Source organism: Penicillium solitum (assembly GCF_028829755.1).
Source record: "Penicillium solitum strain IBT 25940 chromosome Unknown utg000005l_segment0_segment0, whole genome shotgun sequence".
NCBI classification, from domain to species: Eukaryota; Fungi; Ascomycota; class Eurotiomycetes; order Eurotiales; family Aspergillaceae; genus Penicillium; species Penicillium solitum.
Window position 1 is genome coordinate 1,804,732 of NW_027072125.1, and position 18,561 is coordinate 1,823,292.

The window sequence follows — 18,561 nt, forward strand, 5'->3', positions numbered from 1 at the left end:
CATGATCTCGGGCTGTTCATTGACTTGTGCTTTTTCTTTTTGGCTTTTCGGGGTAAATACATTTATTTTACAATTATCTACACCCCGCTTGGGTAGATTATATTCCGCTAGATATATATAGCTCTAGGGATCAATGTTTGCATATCATAATTCAATATATTCTCATGATTAATGCTAAGAACATAGGATAAAAAGGCTGTAACTAGTCGCTGATGTACGCCACAATTTCTCGACACATCAAAACTACAAAACTGGTATAAAAGGATCAGGCAAAACATATCAACAGAGGACTTTTTCAAAGAAACCAAGCCAGACACCGAATAATGCAAGTATGAACAAAATGCAGCGAGAAAAATATACAGGAGTGCAGTATGTGCAAGTAGGGAGTAGTAAGGAGGGAGTATAAAGCACAAATCAAGACGCGTGATTAGGAGAAAGTCCGCCAGCCCGAATAAAGTCATCTCTGTTCGCGACACTGATATCAGAATTTCGGTACGGAAGGTAGTCTTCGCGTTGCAAGCCACGTAGCTGTTCCCGACCGACAGTTGAGACGGAGCGCGAGTAGGACCCAGAACGAGAGTGGGTGGGACGATGGGCACTCAGCAGAGACAACTGGTTGTTGGAGGTCCATGCGGGTGACCTATTACGCGGGGAGCCGCCGTTGGACATCGCGGTAGGCCTTGGCGCAAAGACAGGCAGACGAGCGAAGGACTCGGTAGAGACATTGCTCATACTCATGCTCATAGCCGTGATATCAGACATGGGACGGTGGGAGCCGCCGCGACCGGGTAACTGGGACGTAGAACTGTATACCGTGGAGATACCGGACTGGGCAGAAGAGCGCCAGGAGTGCACCGCGCCGCGTGGGATGGTGATGATCTCTTCATCGATGCCAGTCTCAATGGCGGCTGCCACGTCGGCTGGCTCGATCGGGTCGCCAGCTGCGCGGCTGGCCATCATCTTGGCGGACTTGCCAATCCACAACATCTGTTCGTGCTCGCGGAGGTACCGGTCACCACTGAAGGACTTCTGAACAATCTTGCGCGTCATCATGCCGAGTTTGCGACGGTGCTCGCTCTTCTCGTACATACGGCGGGTAATGGCTGCTACTTCCTCAGGTGTGGGAGAGGAGGTCAGAACTGGTGCGGGCGATGTGTCTTCGCTGTGTTTGCTCCATTCGCCGAGCATGGCAAGCATGCCGATTTGAGCCTTTGCTAGGGCGAGGGCATCGTTTGGTGCGACAACGGCACTGAAGCGGGAGAAATCATCTGGGTCACTGAGTACTCGAAGGGAAGCACCGACATCTGTGCAGACGACGGGAGCTCCAGTCAGAGCAGCCTCTCCTAGGGCGAGAGGGAGACCTTCAGACAGAGATGAGTTTAGGAAAAGCCATGTGTTCTCTAGGACCTTCATGGGGTCGGCAGTTCCACGGAGTGTGACTCTGCCACGAAGACCCTTTGATGCGATAATCTCTTGACACTCGGTAGAGTAAGTCGGGGCCTTGTCAATGGCACCATAGATGTCCAGATGGTACTCATCGAACTTCCACTGGTTGATGATAATGTCTGCAGCAAGAAGGGCAGTCTTGATGTCCTTGGCATACCAAACGTGGGACAACATGGTCACAGTCGGACGCTCGGATTTGATTTCCTTGACTGGAGAGAACTTCTGCATGTCAGTGATACCGTTGACGACAGGATCGATCTTTCGGCGGAAAGTGTTTCGGTGCTCAATTGTGCCCTGGCAGGTACCAATCTCGACTTCCCAACCGGGGTTGAAGAAGTCTGCACAGGGAAGGATGATGTCTGCGTGATGAAGAGTCAAGACCGAGGTAATTCGCATCAATCCAAGAAGCGCGTTTCGAACAAATGGCGAGAGCTTGCAGAGAGCAGACGACAGACAGAGATTGGTTTCACGCCAACTGATGGCGTGGTCCCAAATCTGCAACGTACAGTTGCGCTTGATCTTACATACAACACCGTAAGAGGCACTGACGCTGTGATGCGAGGCTTGGAAGGTTGAAGGGATCTTTTCAGGAACGGGGATTGAGAAGATGAAGAGATAGCGGTACCAGAGCTCCAGGGCGACATCGAGAGATGCCAGGGTAGGAAGCTCAGTGTCGAACCACTGGGATGACGGGATGGTGTTTGACATTTCCTGGGTCAGCCACAAATCGCGCCAACTCTGCTTTACTATCTCACTGTTCCAGACCTGAGTCCAATGACGGGACTCTTGGAAGTATGTGTTCAAATTCACAAGTGCGCGAGTCGCCTGGTGGATATCCGACTTTGAGAGATGAACTGCACGGGCACCCTTAACCAAAGCCGTCAGAATCGGAATGAAGTTCATCTTGATGTCGAACTCGCTCGCCGACGTAACATTATCAACCTCAGCATCCAGCTTGTTATGGAACAAACCGTGAGTTGGAGTGAGGAAGTCCATACCCCAAAGCGGGATGAGCTTGAGGGACTGGATATTCTGTTCGGTTTGATGCTTGGGGACACCAAAGTCGTTTGCAGACTCGCAAATCATGTGCCATTTGATGGTTCGCAGGGAGTTGATCATATCTCGTCGACAGGCAGAGACACCGCCACCTTCATTGGGCCAGGTACCGTTGTCTGCCGCCATCACATGGAGCGTTTTGTCGGTATCGGTGCCAAAGTTCTTGGAGCGGGTGTTAGCAACAGCATCACCTCCAGGGCCGAAGTTGAGCAGATCAGTGAGCTTAACAGCGAGAGGGGTCCAGCTGGAAATGTTGTCGTCCAGATCTGCACTCGCCATGATCGCATCAGCGCGGAGATCCACGTACTTCTTCGCAGATCCAAGATTGCCCCAGTCACGGCTACGCCAGTAAGGGGTAAGAACCTTATCTCTGCGAAGAATGCGATCGTCCATCCAGCGCACAATAATTGCGTCGAAGTCAACACGATCCTTCCATGCCTTCCACATCAAGGAGCGTGCCCGAGAAGTTGACACCACAAAGCGCTTCTTCGTGAGACCCAGTGTTCGGGTAAGAAAATTTGACTGGAGACTATCGCAGTAGACGAATGGGTTATCATGCGCAAAGCTGGTATACTTCGGCTTGGCAAGTACACCTAGATAGTCGTGCTCAATCATGGGTGGAGTCTGCATCTTCTGTCCGTTGATAGTAGTGAAGATGGTGGGATGGAACTTGTGATCATACAGCCAACGACTTTCATAGACATCGGCACCCTGGACAAAGCTGGCCTCGGTGACCTTGGAGTGAGGAATCCAGCGCTCAATCTTCTCGGGATGGCGACGCGGAGGCGCACACCAAGACACTGTACAGCTAATGTGGGATAAGACGAACTCGGCTCGCAGCAACTCATCACCGAAACGGGGGTTCTTGCGATAGTGGTACTTGAAGCGGATAAGATTGCCATCCTTCATGTAGGAACCCGATTCAATAAGACCCTTGCGGTTGTACTGGACGCTTTGTAGATGGTTTGCTCCTGACACGCAACGTCGTCCTAGTGGAATGCGGTTTGAGGATTTGCTAAGCTTGAAGCCCTTCTTAGTCGGGACTCGGTAGTCGTAGTGGTATTCGTTGATCACTTTGCCGTCCTTGAACTCCTGCTTGACCAGAAGCAACATCTCACCCGAATAGGTGCTGACGTACTTCAGGGATTTGACCTCCTTGGGCTCGGTCTTATGCTCACCAGCGTAGTGGTAGATCTTGAAACCGCCATCAATCTCGTGGTGCCTGAAGGCTGTGAAGGTGCCATCCAGACTCTGGACAATGACCCGGCTCTTTTTGATATGGATCGTCATGCCCTTGGTCTCTTCCCACAGCCGCTTGACATTCTTGCGGCCATGGAAGAGAAAGAATGACAATCCCAAGTCTTGAACGATCTTAGAATAAACCCAGACCATATTGAGTAAGAATACGATTGGCACACGGACAACTGTCGGAAGGGTTTGAGTGACGTGATTGAACTCTCTCTGGAATTCCGGATCTGCGACCAAAGCCACCACAAAGAATTTGACCATTGTTCCCAACTTGTGGTAAATATAGCTAGCTGGTGATCGGACTAGCGACAATGCAATCGGGAGCTTCCGAGGTATGTAGGAGATGTACTTCGAAGTCTCGGGCTCTTTGGGAAGAGCGGCTTCTCCAGTTCCCCAGTGAGCATAGTCGAGAACGCTAATTGCAGTGGCAGCTCCAAGGTTGCAACGGGCAACATGGATATCGAGATCATTGGTATCGAATGTGCAAAGGCTTTGCTGGAGCCATTGGCGTTGGCTATTGGAGAGACTGCATTGTTGGCCCAAGCAACGCTTCAGCAGCACATCCCGAACTTCGGTTGGGAGCTTGTCCCAATGGAGATCGGGCTCAAAACCAAGGCAAAGCTGCCGAAGGAGTTCTTTCTTAGCCCAGCGTACGACCGTAGTTGTGTTGGCCTCCTCACGAAGCTGTCGAGCCATTGTGTGAGTTACCCCACCGGAGACAATGGATCCTGCCAATGATGCGTACTCATGAGGCACACCCATCATAAGCTCTGTGACAGCATGAAGCAAGGTTTCAGCAATGACCTGACAATTTGCGCTGATATCGAGGCGCTCGTCTAGGAGTCCTCCCACGGTGATGGCCAACTTCAACTGGTTTCCGGTGCTGCAGCTGAGAGCTCGAATACCGGGACCGAGAGAGCCAGAAGAGACAAGCTCAATGACAATGTCGCCCTTCTCCCACGATGCGATCGCGGTATTCACAATAGTTTTGGAGCCGGGAAACGCTTCTTCAATCCTGAGTTCTTCTTTGCAAGACATCATAGCACTCTTGATCTCGACGCCAGGATGGACGCCAGGATTGAGCCTGAATCGAGAATCAGATGGAAGTAATGAATAGCTTTCGAAGAAAGTCTGAAGCTCTTGCTGAGACCAGTCGGGGTCCGACCAGGGCGTTGTAAACGCATGGAAGGTGCGGCCAAGTTCCACTGGAGAGTCCACTTTGTTTGGCATACCCATTTTGGCATTCCAGATCGAGAGGATGGCAACGGTCCAGGTGGCAGATCCGAGTCCAATAATCTGCGAGTACAGGAAACTCGGCATAGAGACTTTGAGCGCGATACCGACTGGCAATCCGATACAGATACCAATGAGGAGAGGCTTCAGCGCATGGGGGCCCGTGAAGATCTTCGTATATTGGTACCAGATTAAACCAGTGTAGGCGAGAACGTACGAGAAGAAAACAATCATGCCTTCAATCGATGATTGGAAGGTCCAAATGAGAGCAGTGGCAAGGGCAAGACTCCAGACATGCCACAGGAGGAATCTAAAAAGGACACGCCAGTATACCTTTCGCCGGAGTTGCACCTCTTGTTTCTGTGCGAGTCGAATGTCCTTTGCAGATCTGACGGAAAAAGGCGCATTTTTACCAAGAGCATCATGAAGCTCCTGGGCTTTGGTATCAATGAGCACTGCTCCGATCAAATAGTAGGCAAGGGCGAAGCCAACGGCCATTCGATTAGCATCATTCACCGCGCCAGTGATGCCAAGAATACGGTCGCCACTCAGCAGTTGTGCCCATTTGTCGAGAAGCGCAATCACAAAGTAGAGAACACCACATCCCATCTCTTTGCTCGATTGACGCCAGTGAACGAATGCATTGTGTAGACGAAGACCTTTCTGAGAGTTGCGCAGGGTATCAAGTGCTACCTTGGTTTGGATGTTCCAACCAGAACTGAACGGAATCGGCCTCGGCACATCTGCATGGCGACAGTACCAGTCAAGAAGGAAATTCGTAGACTCCCAGTCCTGGGCAAGCTCAACGACCATTTTATCCTTGGATGCTTTTGAGAACATGCCGCGCTTCGTCTCAGCCAAGACGTCCTTCGACAGGGCTTCTCTCGCCAGCTTGAGGGCGGCCGGGTCACTCATATTCGCGAACACCTTCTCGTCATCATTTCCATAGGCAGTGATATACCACTTACGGATCTCGGTATCATCGGTGCGTCGCACAGATTGGTACCAAGTGACCCATTTGGAGGTGACCGAACGAAGGCAGAGCAAAAGCACACCAATAAAGACATAGATAATGGCGAGATAGACAGCCGAGTCGTGGCCACTCCAGGCTGTGATGATCGGCGCCAAGAAGAGGATCGGAATGCACATAATAATTGGCTTGCGACCAGACAAAAAGGTCGAGCCGGGGTAACTGAAGCTTGCAAGCGCGGCGAATGTTGAGAAGTAGATTGTCAGAGCGATCAGGTAGAGGTAGAAGATGATACCAGCCCGCGGGCCTCGAACACTTGAAATGGCAACAAAACCGATCAAGCCACCGGCCACAGTGAAGGCAATACCAGCGATCAGGCGAATGAGAACGAACATGTTCGCTGCTGCGAATGCCATCGAAATGAGGTAATAAGGGCCACCACACGCAATCCAGGTACCAATTGCACCGGAAAGTAGCAGAGAGATCATCAGCGCCATAGTCGCACTGTCCTGTTCAGCGTGAGACATGGCGGCAGAGAGATAGAGTCCGCGGCCAACCATGGTAAGCAGAATGATATCAATCAAAGCAGGAATAGCGAAGACACTCAAGAATGTGAATCGCTGGTATCCAGGCATAGTATTACGCTGCTCATCGGGGTTGACATCAATCTGAGCTCCGGCGTAGGATGTAGCAAGCTCCGGAGCACCGTTCACCCAGTTTGGCGGCTGATGGTCTCCGTAGTAAGCTCTGAACCGGTCCGATAGCAACTTTCCGAAAACACTGGGAGCCACGTCGAAGTAAGCTTCACAACGCGATCCAAGGGCAAATGACTCTGCGAAGGCGGCAGCCTGATCGGTATGGTTGTTAAATAGAGGATTCCGATCGGTCACCTCTGCGTAAATCTCATCGAAGGCTCCCTGTCTTGCGGCACAGAAAAGCGCAAGAGCCATCATATCCACATATGTATCAACGGAGCCACCTTGAAGAAGCGCGCAGAGACCACTAGTAATGGCGGCAAGGTCATCCTCGCGGCGATACCTCAAAACATCGGAGAGTACACTGTCAGCCTGATGGAAAAGATCAAGACAGGCATCGAGAGACGGGTATTTGCAACCTTGGTCCATGTACCAGTTGATACGAGACTTGATCAGGTCTTCAGCAGATGTAGACTTCTCGAGATACCCAACCGTGTTAAGCGCCTTCAACTGAGCAAAAGAAGGGGTATCCACTAGTTGCTTGCGAATGTAGGTGCAGATGGCTTCAGATAGCTCGCTATGAGAATCAGTGAGAGAGAGGTGCTGCAAGAGAAGGAGGCGCTCTTCAGGGCTGAGAACATCGATGTCTTGAATCAGTCGACGGGGGAGGCCAGTATCGTGGGAAACATCTTGAGACCAGGCCGCGAAGGTCGCCTCAGCCTCGAAGCAGACATGCCGAGGGAATCCCTTTGCCGATAGGAAGGTGTGAAGAATAGTTCCAGCTAGGCCTTGCGCATTCTTGGACACATAAATCTCAATACCATCATGTTCCATCTCAAAAACGGCCCAAAAGCGGAAATCAGAGCTCTTGCGGAGACCAGAGTCGAGACAAAGATTGACGTGTAACAGATCATTGGATGCCCAGTTTGCAAGTTCCTTGATTGTGTTGGCCAAATGATCGTCATCTTCGGAGAGATCCAGAGAGTCATAGAATTGGCGCAGAAGGAGTCCAATGCTTTGGATTTTGGTTGTCGGGACGGGATGAAGAAGGTTGAGAGACTTAAGGCGTTGTTGAGATTGGACAATTTCGGCAAATGCCAGTGGAGTCGAGTCTGAACCAAGAGGGAAGCAACCAAGTGAATTGTAGGCCATTCCTGACATGGAAATGGAGAGGGGACTGCCCTGTGACTTGACCTGTGCGACCCATTCTGGGGGATCACGCATTCGAGAAGTTGGGCTATCGGGGGCCTTGGAGTCGTACTCCGACGAATCCAGCAGCGCATCAATAGCAGGGAAAATTGGCTTGAGAACGTCCCAGCCAGCCTTCTTATCCGGGGAAGGCAATATGTTCAGGTTGGCCCGCCAGATATCGTGGGCCTTCATCATTTCTGCCTCCTTCAACCAACCAAACGCGGGAAGGGGTTCAAGAGTCGTGACGTTAAGATCTGCATCATGAAGAGCAGCTTCGGGGCCGATCCAGGTAATTGCGCTGTAAAAGCCACACCATTGGATAGATCTGCGGACTAGGGCATTGGGAACAGTGACATTGTCGTCGACGGTTTCCCAGGCCATTACTACAAAGTCTCTCATGCAAGACTCAGAAACGAAGGCCTTGATTGTTGCTTGTAGTTCGGCCATTTGGAAATAATCCCGCTTTTCGCCCTGAGGCATAATGCTCGCGTTTCGGATGACCAAGCCTGACACAGCGTCGCTCTGCACGGCCTTTCGATCCTTCAAGAAATGCGGTGGCTCCGACTCGAGATAGACTGCCAGGCCGAGGCTGCTGATGGCCTCGATAAGCTTTCCTCGAGCGGTAGGACGGAGCACATCTTCCCAATTGGCGAGGAGAACACCGGAAAATGAGGTACCATGAAATCCGCTTGCGAGCAATTCTTCGATCTTTTCGATGACGGTCAAAGCAGATGCCTTGGGAGGAAGGACCTTCCCCAAATCAACACGTCCTAGCACTTGGCTGCGCTCGTGTCTGGAAATAGCTTTGGCGACCCCTACCTGGAAGGGATCCACAACCAACACATCCCATTCATTCAAAAGTCTTTCTTGTGAGACAGTAGGTGGGTTTTCGAAGCTTCCCAGGTATACTCCGAAGCTCGTGGGCTTTCCCTTGTGGGGACGTCTGTCAACCAAGTTGAGTTCTCGGTTGGCTAGCTTGGTGAGCCGTTTGGATACACTCAATGGCAAATTATCGGGTAGCGGTCTCGACTAAAAATAGACTAGAATTAATATCCAAACCAGAAAAAGAAAAAGGCTTGTGGGTGGCCACTGTATCATACCTTGTAGTATTCGATAAGTCTCTTTACTCCGGAATATATGATTGATAAAGAGCCAATGGTGACTGTGAGTAGCAAAACTCCAATGAATACCTAGGGGAAATGGTCAGCCTATCTTCATGTTCTGTGTCTGCAACGAGGGCGCTGAACGGCAAGTTGTAAAGAGGACCAGAATCAACATACAAATTGCCACCAATGTTCTTTCATGGCATCCCAGCCAAGAGGATATGGCCTCTCCGGGAGTGATTCTACTGCCATTATGTCAAGATGTTGAGTCCTCGACTCGATATCTCTCTAGGCACAATATAAAGAGGTAACCAGTTGCAAAGTAGAGATGAGTCTCAACTGCAAATGCTTATAGTGACATGCTTAAACGAGTGACTGGTATGTTTTGCAAAAGGCAAAGATGTCGGCGTAGAGCAAAAAATGGAGAGCACAGGGGAGCTCAAGTATTGGCAAGGTGATAAGGTAAAAGAGTAGTGGGGGAAGGACTAAAGTGAATACCCACTTCTCCAAGCCGCATAAATAAAGTAGACAATTTTGCCTCCTAGGATTTCCCTTGCTCAGTTGTCAGGGGGTTGGGGGGAAAAAAGAAAAAAGAAAAAAAATGTATACACGGAGTGGGTTCGCCTCTTTTGGACCGTTTAGGACAAAGGGTAGGTGTCTGGGCGTCTATTGAAAAGCTCTCAGAAACACGGGGCAAAAATAGCACACACTAAAGTTTTCATTAGATGCAAGACTAAAAGAAGCCACTAACAAATGCACCAGAGCTGACCGATGAGACAGACTGGGTGGAGCCAAGCATATGTACACATTCTATGGCAGATATGCTACCATGTGTAGCAAAGCCATGCGATTCATATCGTGGCAATTATTACCCCGATGGGCCCTGTCTGTTTTCTCAAATCTGTTCTCATTGAACACATCATATTAACATTGAACACATCATGTTTCCCCCGCTCAGGATGTATCTATATCGGTTTTCGTCTGCTTAGTCTATAAGCTAAAAAGGATGCGGTTTGACGCGGGCTAGAAGCATCATATTAATCTGCGGATAAAACTCGAGGTCTTGGCAAAATAATAATATAATAATTAATAAAAAAGATAAATCAAAAAGAAAAAAAATGGAAAATACATGGAAAAGCTGCCGACTAGGAGCTGATGAAACGAATGGAGAGTGGAACTGGGACAATGAAGAACCCGATCGAAATAAAAGACGAGATATACGTTGTACAAACGGGTAAGTGAAAATTACCCAGTGTTTATAAATACGATGTATCCGAGTCACCCGAAATACCCTGTATTTTATATATACAAATTCGGTACTTGGTATCTAGACTAAGACATTTCCTTTCCCCATGTCAATTGTTTTTCGGATCTGACGAGTCTTTTTTCCCCCTGGCGAATGTTCGAACTGTACCTGATCCCGTTAGAGCCTCGGAAATAAGAGGCCTTTGCGTTGCTCGGCGCTGAACATTACTATGTGTTGTCGGAGTTTCTAGCCCCTGTATATTGTTCTTCAGGTCTCGGTCTATTCAATTGCCTAGCGTCGCTTTTTTTCCCCCACCTATTGTCCATTTTCATGATTTTAACCAAAAAAAATGAAAAATGCAAAATAAATTCTCCCCTGGCCCTGCCAAGACCAATTGTTGATTGACCAATCAATCGCATACCTAGCATGGGGTGCCAACACAGTACCTAGGTAGACTATGTGTCTCAATTTTGAAATCACCGGACCTCAGACCCCCAAAACATGAGAACTCGCTTTACGCTCCCAAAACCGTCAGCGCCACACGGAGACCTATATAGAATGATTTTTTTAGATTAGATTACTTCCGAACTTAACTAGACACAAAAGGCGATAGGCCTTGGATTGAAACCTTTGGCTTACTCTATAAATGTTTTATGTATAAAGACGACGATCATGCACATGTGGGACAAACGCAAGCCAATTCCATTCGTTCATTTATACTCCGTATTTTATTTTATTTTCTTAGCTGTCAGTCGTTAGTATTGCAGACCTGCATACTGTGTGACCTGCCCTATCGAGAACCTGGTCAATATCATGGTTGCCGTGCCAGTCTGGGCCTTGAAGGTCGGCTGCTACTACGCATTTATAACATGCGACACTGCCCCCGGTGTTTGGCCTGAGAACACGCCGACTGTCATCGCATATCACCCTCCAGTCTCTACTCCTTCTAGTACTCCTAGCAGTTCTGTTGGAGTGAGCTCAATCACGCTCGCTACTTCTACACACTCGTTGACCACCTCTGTCTCTATCTCCGTGTCTCTGTCCTCTACCCCTATTGGCAGTTCGTCTAGCATAGTCGCACCGAGCACTTCTGCAGAATCCACCTTCATTACTCTCACCTCGTCGGGCATAATCCCGTCACAGTCTGCTTCGGGATCAGTCATTGTTACTGTCTCATCCGCTTCTTCCAGCATCCCTACCCAGAGTGGGTCGTCGTCTGTCTCATCGGAATCCGCCTCTAGCTCTGCTGTCTCGCATTCCGAAAGTTCTTCAGCCAACTCATCTGCCTCGTCCGCTGTTTCGGGTGCTACATCTTCCCCACTCGTTTCATCTTCGGCTGTTTCGTCTGCACCTGTTTCCACAAGTGCTTCTGTGACTACTCCTAGCATGTCGTCCACCGCCATCTCGATTTCGGCTTCTGCCACTGCCACCCCGCTCAACCACGCGGCTGTTGCAGCCGATATTCTGGTCATTGCCAGAGATGCTGCCTCTGCAGGTGTGGCCAGCTCTGGCCTCAATGGATACGGTATCCCATTCACCACTCTGATTGTTCCCTCTGCTGGTGTGACTCTTCCCGACCTCAATGGCACCGCTGGAGGAAACTTCGGAGGTATTGTCGTTGCCTCTGAAGTCAGCTATGAGTATGGTGGTACCCTGGGCTTCCAGAGTGCCCTGACCACCGATCAGTGGAACCAGCTTTATGCTTACCAGCTTGAATACGGTGTTCGTATGGTCCAATACGATGTCTACCCAGGTCCCAAATTTGGTACATCTGCTATCGGCGGATGCTGTGACAGCGGCGTTGAGCAACTTGTCTCATTCACCGATATTAGTGATTTCCCCACATCTGGTTTGAAGACTGGCGCTGGTATCAGCACCAGTGGTCTGTGGCATTACCCTGCGACAATCACCAACACCACCTCTACCAAGCAGATTGCCTCATTTGCGCCCACCAAAGGCTTCACCACTGAGAGTGTCGCTGCTGTGATTAGCGACTTCGATGGTCGTCAGCAGATGACCTTCTTCATCGGTTTCGATACTACTTGGAGCTCTACATCCAGCTACCTGCAGCACGCATGGATCACCTGGGTCACCCGCGGTCTGTACGCCGGATACCGCCGTGTCAACCTGAACACCCAGATTGATGATATGTTCCTCGAGACTGAAATATACTCACCCGCTGGTAATAACTTCCGTATTCGCGCCCAGGATATGAGCAAAATTGCCAGCTGGACTGATGAGATAAACGCCAAGATGCCCGCCGGCAGTTCTTACTTCGTCGAAATTGGCCACAATGGTAACGGAAACATCGAGAACTCTTCCGACACCTCGGATTCTGGCTGGGATGCTTGCGGGGCTGCTATCGAATATGAATCTCCTGCTGACACTCCTCTTGAGTGGATCAAGCCTCTCGGAACTGGCACTGACCTGTGGCCCGCTGTCCCCACTACTTACGACTGGACTGCTACTTGCACTGCCATGGATGAACTCCTTGCCTGGTGGACCACCGAAAGCAACCTCAACAAGTTTGGTCACATTTCCCACACTTTCACCCACGAGGAGCAGGACAATGCCACCTACAGCGATGTCTACAAGGAGATCAGCTTCAACCAGGCTTGGCTTAAGGCCGTCGGTATCGACAAGGCCACCAAGTTCACTTCCAACGGTATCATTCCTCCTGCCATCACTGGTCTGCACAACGGTGATGCTCTTCGGGCCTGGTGGGAGAACGGCATCACGAACTGTGTTGGTGACAACACCCGCTCTGCCCTTCTGAACAAAGAGAATGACATGTGGCCTCTCTTCACAACTGTTGCTGCCAACGGTTTCGATGGGATGCAGGTCAACCCTCGATGGGCCTCTCGCATCTACTATAACTGCGACACTCCTGCCTGTACCGTTGCGGAATGGATTGCCACCTCTGCTGGTTCCGGTACCTTCCAGGACCTCCTGGACATCGAGAAGGCTGAGACCATGCGTCACCTCTTCGGCCTCTTCCACGATGGTTATATGTTCCACCAGGCCAACCTCCGCAACATCGATGTTGACCCGATCACCATTAACGGTGTGTCTGAAAAGTACTCCATTATGCAAGCTTGGGTGGAAACCCAAGTTCAGGAGTTTGTCCGCCTGGCTGAATGGCCCATCATCACACTCACCCACCAGGAGGTAAGATAAACCCCATCAAATACGCTGCAATCTCTCGTCCATACACTGACTCTTCATAGATGTCCGCTTCCTTCCTTGCCCGTTTCAACCGCGACAAGTGCGGCTACTCTCTAAGCTATGCCACCAGCAACAAGAAAATCACTGCCATCACTGTGTCTGCCACTGGCAATACCTGCACTGACCCTATCCCGGTGACCTTCCCTGTTGCCCCTACCAGCACCCAGGGCTTCGCCACTGAGCAGCTCGGTGCTGACCCCCTTACCGTCTGGGTCAAGCTCTCTGGCTCCCCTGTCACATTCACTCTTTCCACCCCCATTGCCCTTTAAGAGGTTGTAAAGATGATTGACTTGCCTCCATTTGACAGGTTAATGTACCTTTTCGAGCTTTATTGATCACACATCGCTTTCATATTATCTTGTGGATATCTCTTTTAGATGTCAATAATGGTTTATATATATGTGAAGGAAACGGAACCCTTGCTTTTCTGTTGATACGAATATTGAATGTCCTGTATTTTCTAATGTCTGGAAATTTCAAGTATAATTATACGATAATATACAATGATTCTTTCCCGACCGGTTTTTGCACTCAAGGCTCAGTCTGTATGGAGTAGTAAACAGCGTTGTGACAAAAAAAAAAAAAAAAACAGAAGCCTATTCTCGATACTACCCTCGGACATGTCATCTGGCGGTCTGGTAGAGCGTGATGGTGTTAGCAATTTCGCGCTGCAGGTCCGAGGTGACAACATTGACAATGTTGTACGAGGCAAGGGACGCCATTGTCCGACTGATCCGGCGCGTGGAAAATACTTCCCACACATTTTGTACATGAGTCATGTAACCAAATGCAGCAAGAAAAAGACATGTGATTTCTACCGATGAGACTAAACCATTCAATTGTGGCAAATATAAAGACTAGCAATTCAATCCCGTCTACCCCCGTACAGAGGAGGCCAAAAACAGAAGAACAGCCTTGGCAGCGAGCTTAGGGCCTAACTTGTCTCTCAACATCAATCACGCCTTAAACCACAACCACTCTATTCATATTGCCCAACCGATGACCACCATCCGGGCAATGGATGCTGAGCCAAGTAATTTGGAAAATAACGATTGTGTCTCGGAATCCGGAGGCCGGTGGATGTAGCGCAAATGCAAGTGTTGGCTGCTGTAAATGTCTGAGATACTGATACGCACATATTCCTATATAGTCCACCTGCATGATGCATAAGGCAATCTAATTCAGTCCCGATATCCGGTTCCAGGCCTACTCCGTACAGCGGGGAAGCATGTATACGACGGGGTTTCATGCAGCTACCGCATCAAACTACTCCATACTCAGTATCCAGTCGAGTTATACTCCAGAGACGAGGAGGCTCAATGCTAAATTTGGAATCAAGGGCATAAGATGGCACCATTTCGGGGATCTCCGCTGGCAGACTCCGTAGATTCCTGGACATTAAAGCCAGTCGGCCTCGGAGTTAATGCGCTCTACTCCGTACCTGATAGTCATGAAAAATGTATGTCATGTAAGCCAGCGGCTGGGGTTGAGTTGTGCTTTTGAAGCTTACTCTGACTTCCGCTGCTACCGTCGCCTTTTTTCTTCTTTCTTTAATTCCTTACTATCCCTAGCAGCGGCAGGTGCCGGGGGTAAATATTACGAGATCATGGAATGAGCTAGAAGAGAAACAAAACCCTCCTTGGCGTGCATGCTAAGCGAGACACTCATCTGAATCAAGAATCATCAAATGGGTCAAGCGTAAGGTGAGTTTTCAAACAGTGAGCCTTGGAAAGTGTTAAGCGCGATCTTGGCATGGGCTCGAGGGTTTCAAATTCCCGGGCAAAAACCGAGACTCGGGAGTAATGAATTTCGTATAGACCGGATCCGATTTGTAATTGCCCGGTCCGGTGGACCTGTTTCGGTTAGCGGGTGTGGCGTCCAAGAGATTCAAGGGAAGGGAAGAATCAGGCGATTGGGTTATCTGGGACTAGCGCCATCGGATTCGGATTTGGCTTTTTCTCTGGTAGTCTATTTTAGCGTCTTCGATATGTATGCTAAACCCTCAAAGGATTGTGGGGAGAGCGGGTCATGTAGGAGAGTGAAAAGTCAACAAAAGCGTTCAATTTGAAACACAGAATAGTGAGATGACAATAATAGTAACAGTAGCACTCTATATGTTGTAGTAATACTGGTTAGTGATATTCAAAGTTACGATAGGTGCAAGTATTCATTATTTTATGTCTGCACATAAGCGTCATCCAGAGAAGATTTCGAGGCATCAGATGATGGGGTATCCTTGTCCTTGAAGCCCGGCAAGTTAGTATTGGATGGTTTTTAAAATGACTGATCATCAGCATTTCAAATTGATTTAGGCTGTCAAAAGCTTTTTAGGGCTAGTAAAATACCTGCATTTGAGGGGTGTTTACAAAAACGATATTTGTTACAGTTTCATGGTAATTACTAAAATATAATACTGCAATACATCAGTACCGTGAATGTGCCGGCTAAAAACACCCAACCCTGATTTTGTGATTCTACAACACTTAGGGCTAAGGCGCTTGCCAGCACATGCATCTATCCTTTTGGTCATTGGCAATGTTCCAAACAGGAACATTGGAAGTGCAAAATCTTTTGATTTCTCAAAATCGTCTGGTGATGTCGGCACTTTTGTTTATAAAAAGACAAGATGACTGAAGTTTCACTAGCCCCCAATCTAACTAGCACATGGAGTAGCAAGTAGAGTACGGAGTACGGAGTAGTGTTTGGCAAACTGAGATTTCTCTTTTTCTTTTTTCTTTTTTCTTTTTTGTGACTATTTTGGGCGACAGACCAGCCTATTGTAGCTTTGTTCTAAAATTTTATCCTTGGCAATTTGAAATTCAAACTGTCAACCCCTGAGCTCCTGTGGCTTGTCATTCTCCTTTTTTTTTCATTACTGATTGTCCCAATATTGACAAAAAGTAGTATTCTACTGTACTATGTAGATAATAATAACTATATCAAGATTAAGTAAGATGATCCAATTAGTAGATCAGATCAGCAGGTTCCACCACCTTATTTTATCTTTCGCCTTGGGACTTGACCATCTGGACAGGTGAGTGGGGGGTCTTTACCGCCGCCCCCTTCCCTGGCCCCCTCTAACCGTCTAGGCATCCTCATTTCCTACGTTGTATGTTGTACACTCAAGTGATTTCAGGGACTTCTGACACTCATTTTCAGGATCTAAGGCTGAGTTTTGCTTTTTCCAAGGTAACATCCAGGCCTTTCCGGTACCCTGGAGGATCTTCCTCAGCCCCCGGACCCTTTAATTTTGAGCTTAAAGATGCCTATCTCCCGACTTAGTGTCTGCTGATCTTTTCGTCTTTCTTTTTTTCTCTTTTCCTTGGGCTACCCCATACTCCTTCATTAAATCCAAATACCCCGCGGCTTTGAGTCACCACATTTGATCCCACCAATAATATATTACACGCGAACAACTAAATTTCTTCCATCGTTTAATCTCTCGCTTCAAAATCTACCCTAATGGGTGATTTGTCATCCAAGACGGGCTGGTGGGCTTGGTCGACCAAGAAGAAGGTTCTTATCTTTGGAACCGTCGCTCTTGTCATCGTTGCTCTGGGTGTCGGCCTAGGCGCTGGACTAGGAATTGGCCTCAAGAACGGCGGAGACGATGACAATGATAACGATAATGAGGGCACCGGTTCTGGCACGACAAACACGACAACACCAACAAATACAACCGTGAAATGGCAGCCAGCTGTTGGCACCAAGTGGCAGATTATACTGAAGTCTGCGGATGGTACACCGATCTCCACTTCGGTGGACGCACCAATCTACGACATTGATCTCTTCGACAACAACAAAACTGTCATCTCAGATCTCCAAAAAATGGGCCGCAAAGTGATCTGCTACTTCTCGGCCGGCTCGTTCGAGGACTGGCGCGATGACGCCGGCGACTTCCACAGCGCAGATAAGGGCAAAAATCTCGACGGATGGCCCGGCGAGAAATGGCTCAACGTCACGTCCCCCAACGTTCGCAAAATCATGCAGGCGCGTCTCGATATTGCAGTGGAGAAGGGCTGCGACGGTGTTGATCCTGACAACATCGACGGGTACGACAACGAGAACGGTCTTGATCTCACCAAGGCTCAGGCCATCAACTACGTGAACTGGCTTGCTTCCCAGTCTCACAGCCGTGGTCTCTCGGTTGGATTGAAGAATGGCGGAGGTATTATCGACTCTGTTATTGATAACATGCAATGGTGTGTCAATGAACAGTGCGCCGAGTACAAGGAGTGTGATACCTATGCGCCCTTCATCCAGGCAGACAAGCCTGTTTTCCACATCGAGTACCCCAAGGGCGATTCTACCAACAACAACAAGTCGGTGACAACTAGCCAAGCGAAATCTGCTTGTACGGCCAACAGCTCTGGCAACTTTTCAACTGTTATCAAAAACATGGACTTGGATAATTGGGTTGAATACTGCCCGTGATCGGGGTTTTGTGCTTGGAGTGGGCTCGTCACATCTAACCAAGAATTGATATTGGCAATCATGTATAAGTAATACGACGTGATATTTTCAGTTCCATCATCCATAACTTCTTTTCTTTCATCGTGTTTAAGTGCTGTGTATTCACTGGTCCCGGGGGCTGAACAGAAGGAGTAAATTGGCAAGTCGCTACGAAGTGCATGACGCCCAGATATCAAAAGTCCCTGGAACGAACTTGTCATTGTCAGCACTTGATACTTTTTCAAAGAGCGCCTTTCCCTCCGTGTCTAATTCATCAACACCCTCAAAATAACGCCTTCGGCTCTCATTGCCTTCAATGTCAGCAACGAGACGCAGGATCAGGGATACAACAACTTGTAAGCCTAAAGAAGCAAAAGCAAAAACGCCATGTTGAGGACGCAGCACGCCCATCACAATAATTAAGTCTAATGCGAGCACATAACTAGTGGCTACATTATACCTGAATTGGAGCCCGCTAGCCTTACAACAGTCACCCGACAGCTTCCTTCCCAGGGTATGCGCTGGACCCAGCCTAGGCTCACTTACTCTGACAAAAGCAGCTTGTTTCTAGCGCACATGTCGTAAGTTCGCATTGGTACTGGGTGACACCAGCACCGATGCTAGCCCAAGCAATTAGCTCATCGTAGAGCAACCACAACCAGCGCCATCGTCGGCGAAAACTACTCTTACTTCTAG

The 18,561-nt window shown here is 48.9% G+C and overlaps 3 protein-coding genes across 3 annotated transcripts; 2 read left to right on the forward strand and 1 right to left on the reverse strand.

Annotated features, from left to right (window-relative positions):
- Nucleotides 1-414: 414 nt before the first annotated feature.
- Nucleotides 415-9,494, reverse strand: gtb3 (glycosyltransferase family 4 protein; the record flags this gene model as incomplete). The annotated part of the gene is made up of 3 exons (XM_040959078.2): nucleotides 9,120-9,494; nucleotides 8,940-9,029; nucleotides 415-8,868 (listed from the first exon to the last, which is right to left on the reverse strand). The coding sequence occupies exons 1-3, from the start codon at nucleotides 9,192-9,194 to the stop codon at nucleotides 415-417; spliced, it is 8,619 nt and encodes a 2,872-aa protein (XP_040810443.2). The 5' UTR covers nucleotides 9,195-9,494.
- A 1,507-nt stretch (nucleotides 9,495-11,001) lies between these two features.
- agd3 (putative extracellular serine-rich protein) lies at nucleotides 11,002-13,682 on the forward strand (the record flags this gene model as incomplete). Its single annotated transcript, XM_040959174.2, has 2 exons — nucleotides 11,002-13,356; nucleotides 13,416-13,682. The coding sequence occupies 2 exons, from the start codon at nucleotides 11,002-11,004 to the stop codon at nucleotides 13,680-13,682; spliced, it is 2,622 nt and encodes an 873-aa protein (XP_040810453.2).
- Nucleotides 13,683-16,875: 3,193 nt separating this feature from the next.
- N7455_008309 (endo alpha-1,4 polygalactosaminidase) lies at nucleotides 16,876-17,847 on the forward strand (the record flags this gene model as incomplete). The annotated part of the gene is made up of 1 exon (XM_040959102.2): nucleotides 16,876-17,847. One exon carries the CDS (start codon nucleotides 16,876-16,878, stop codon nucleotides 17,845-17,847), a length of 972 nt encoding a protein of 323 aa, XP_040810413.2.
- Between the last annotated feature and the right edge of the window lie 714 nt (nucleotides 17,848-18,561).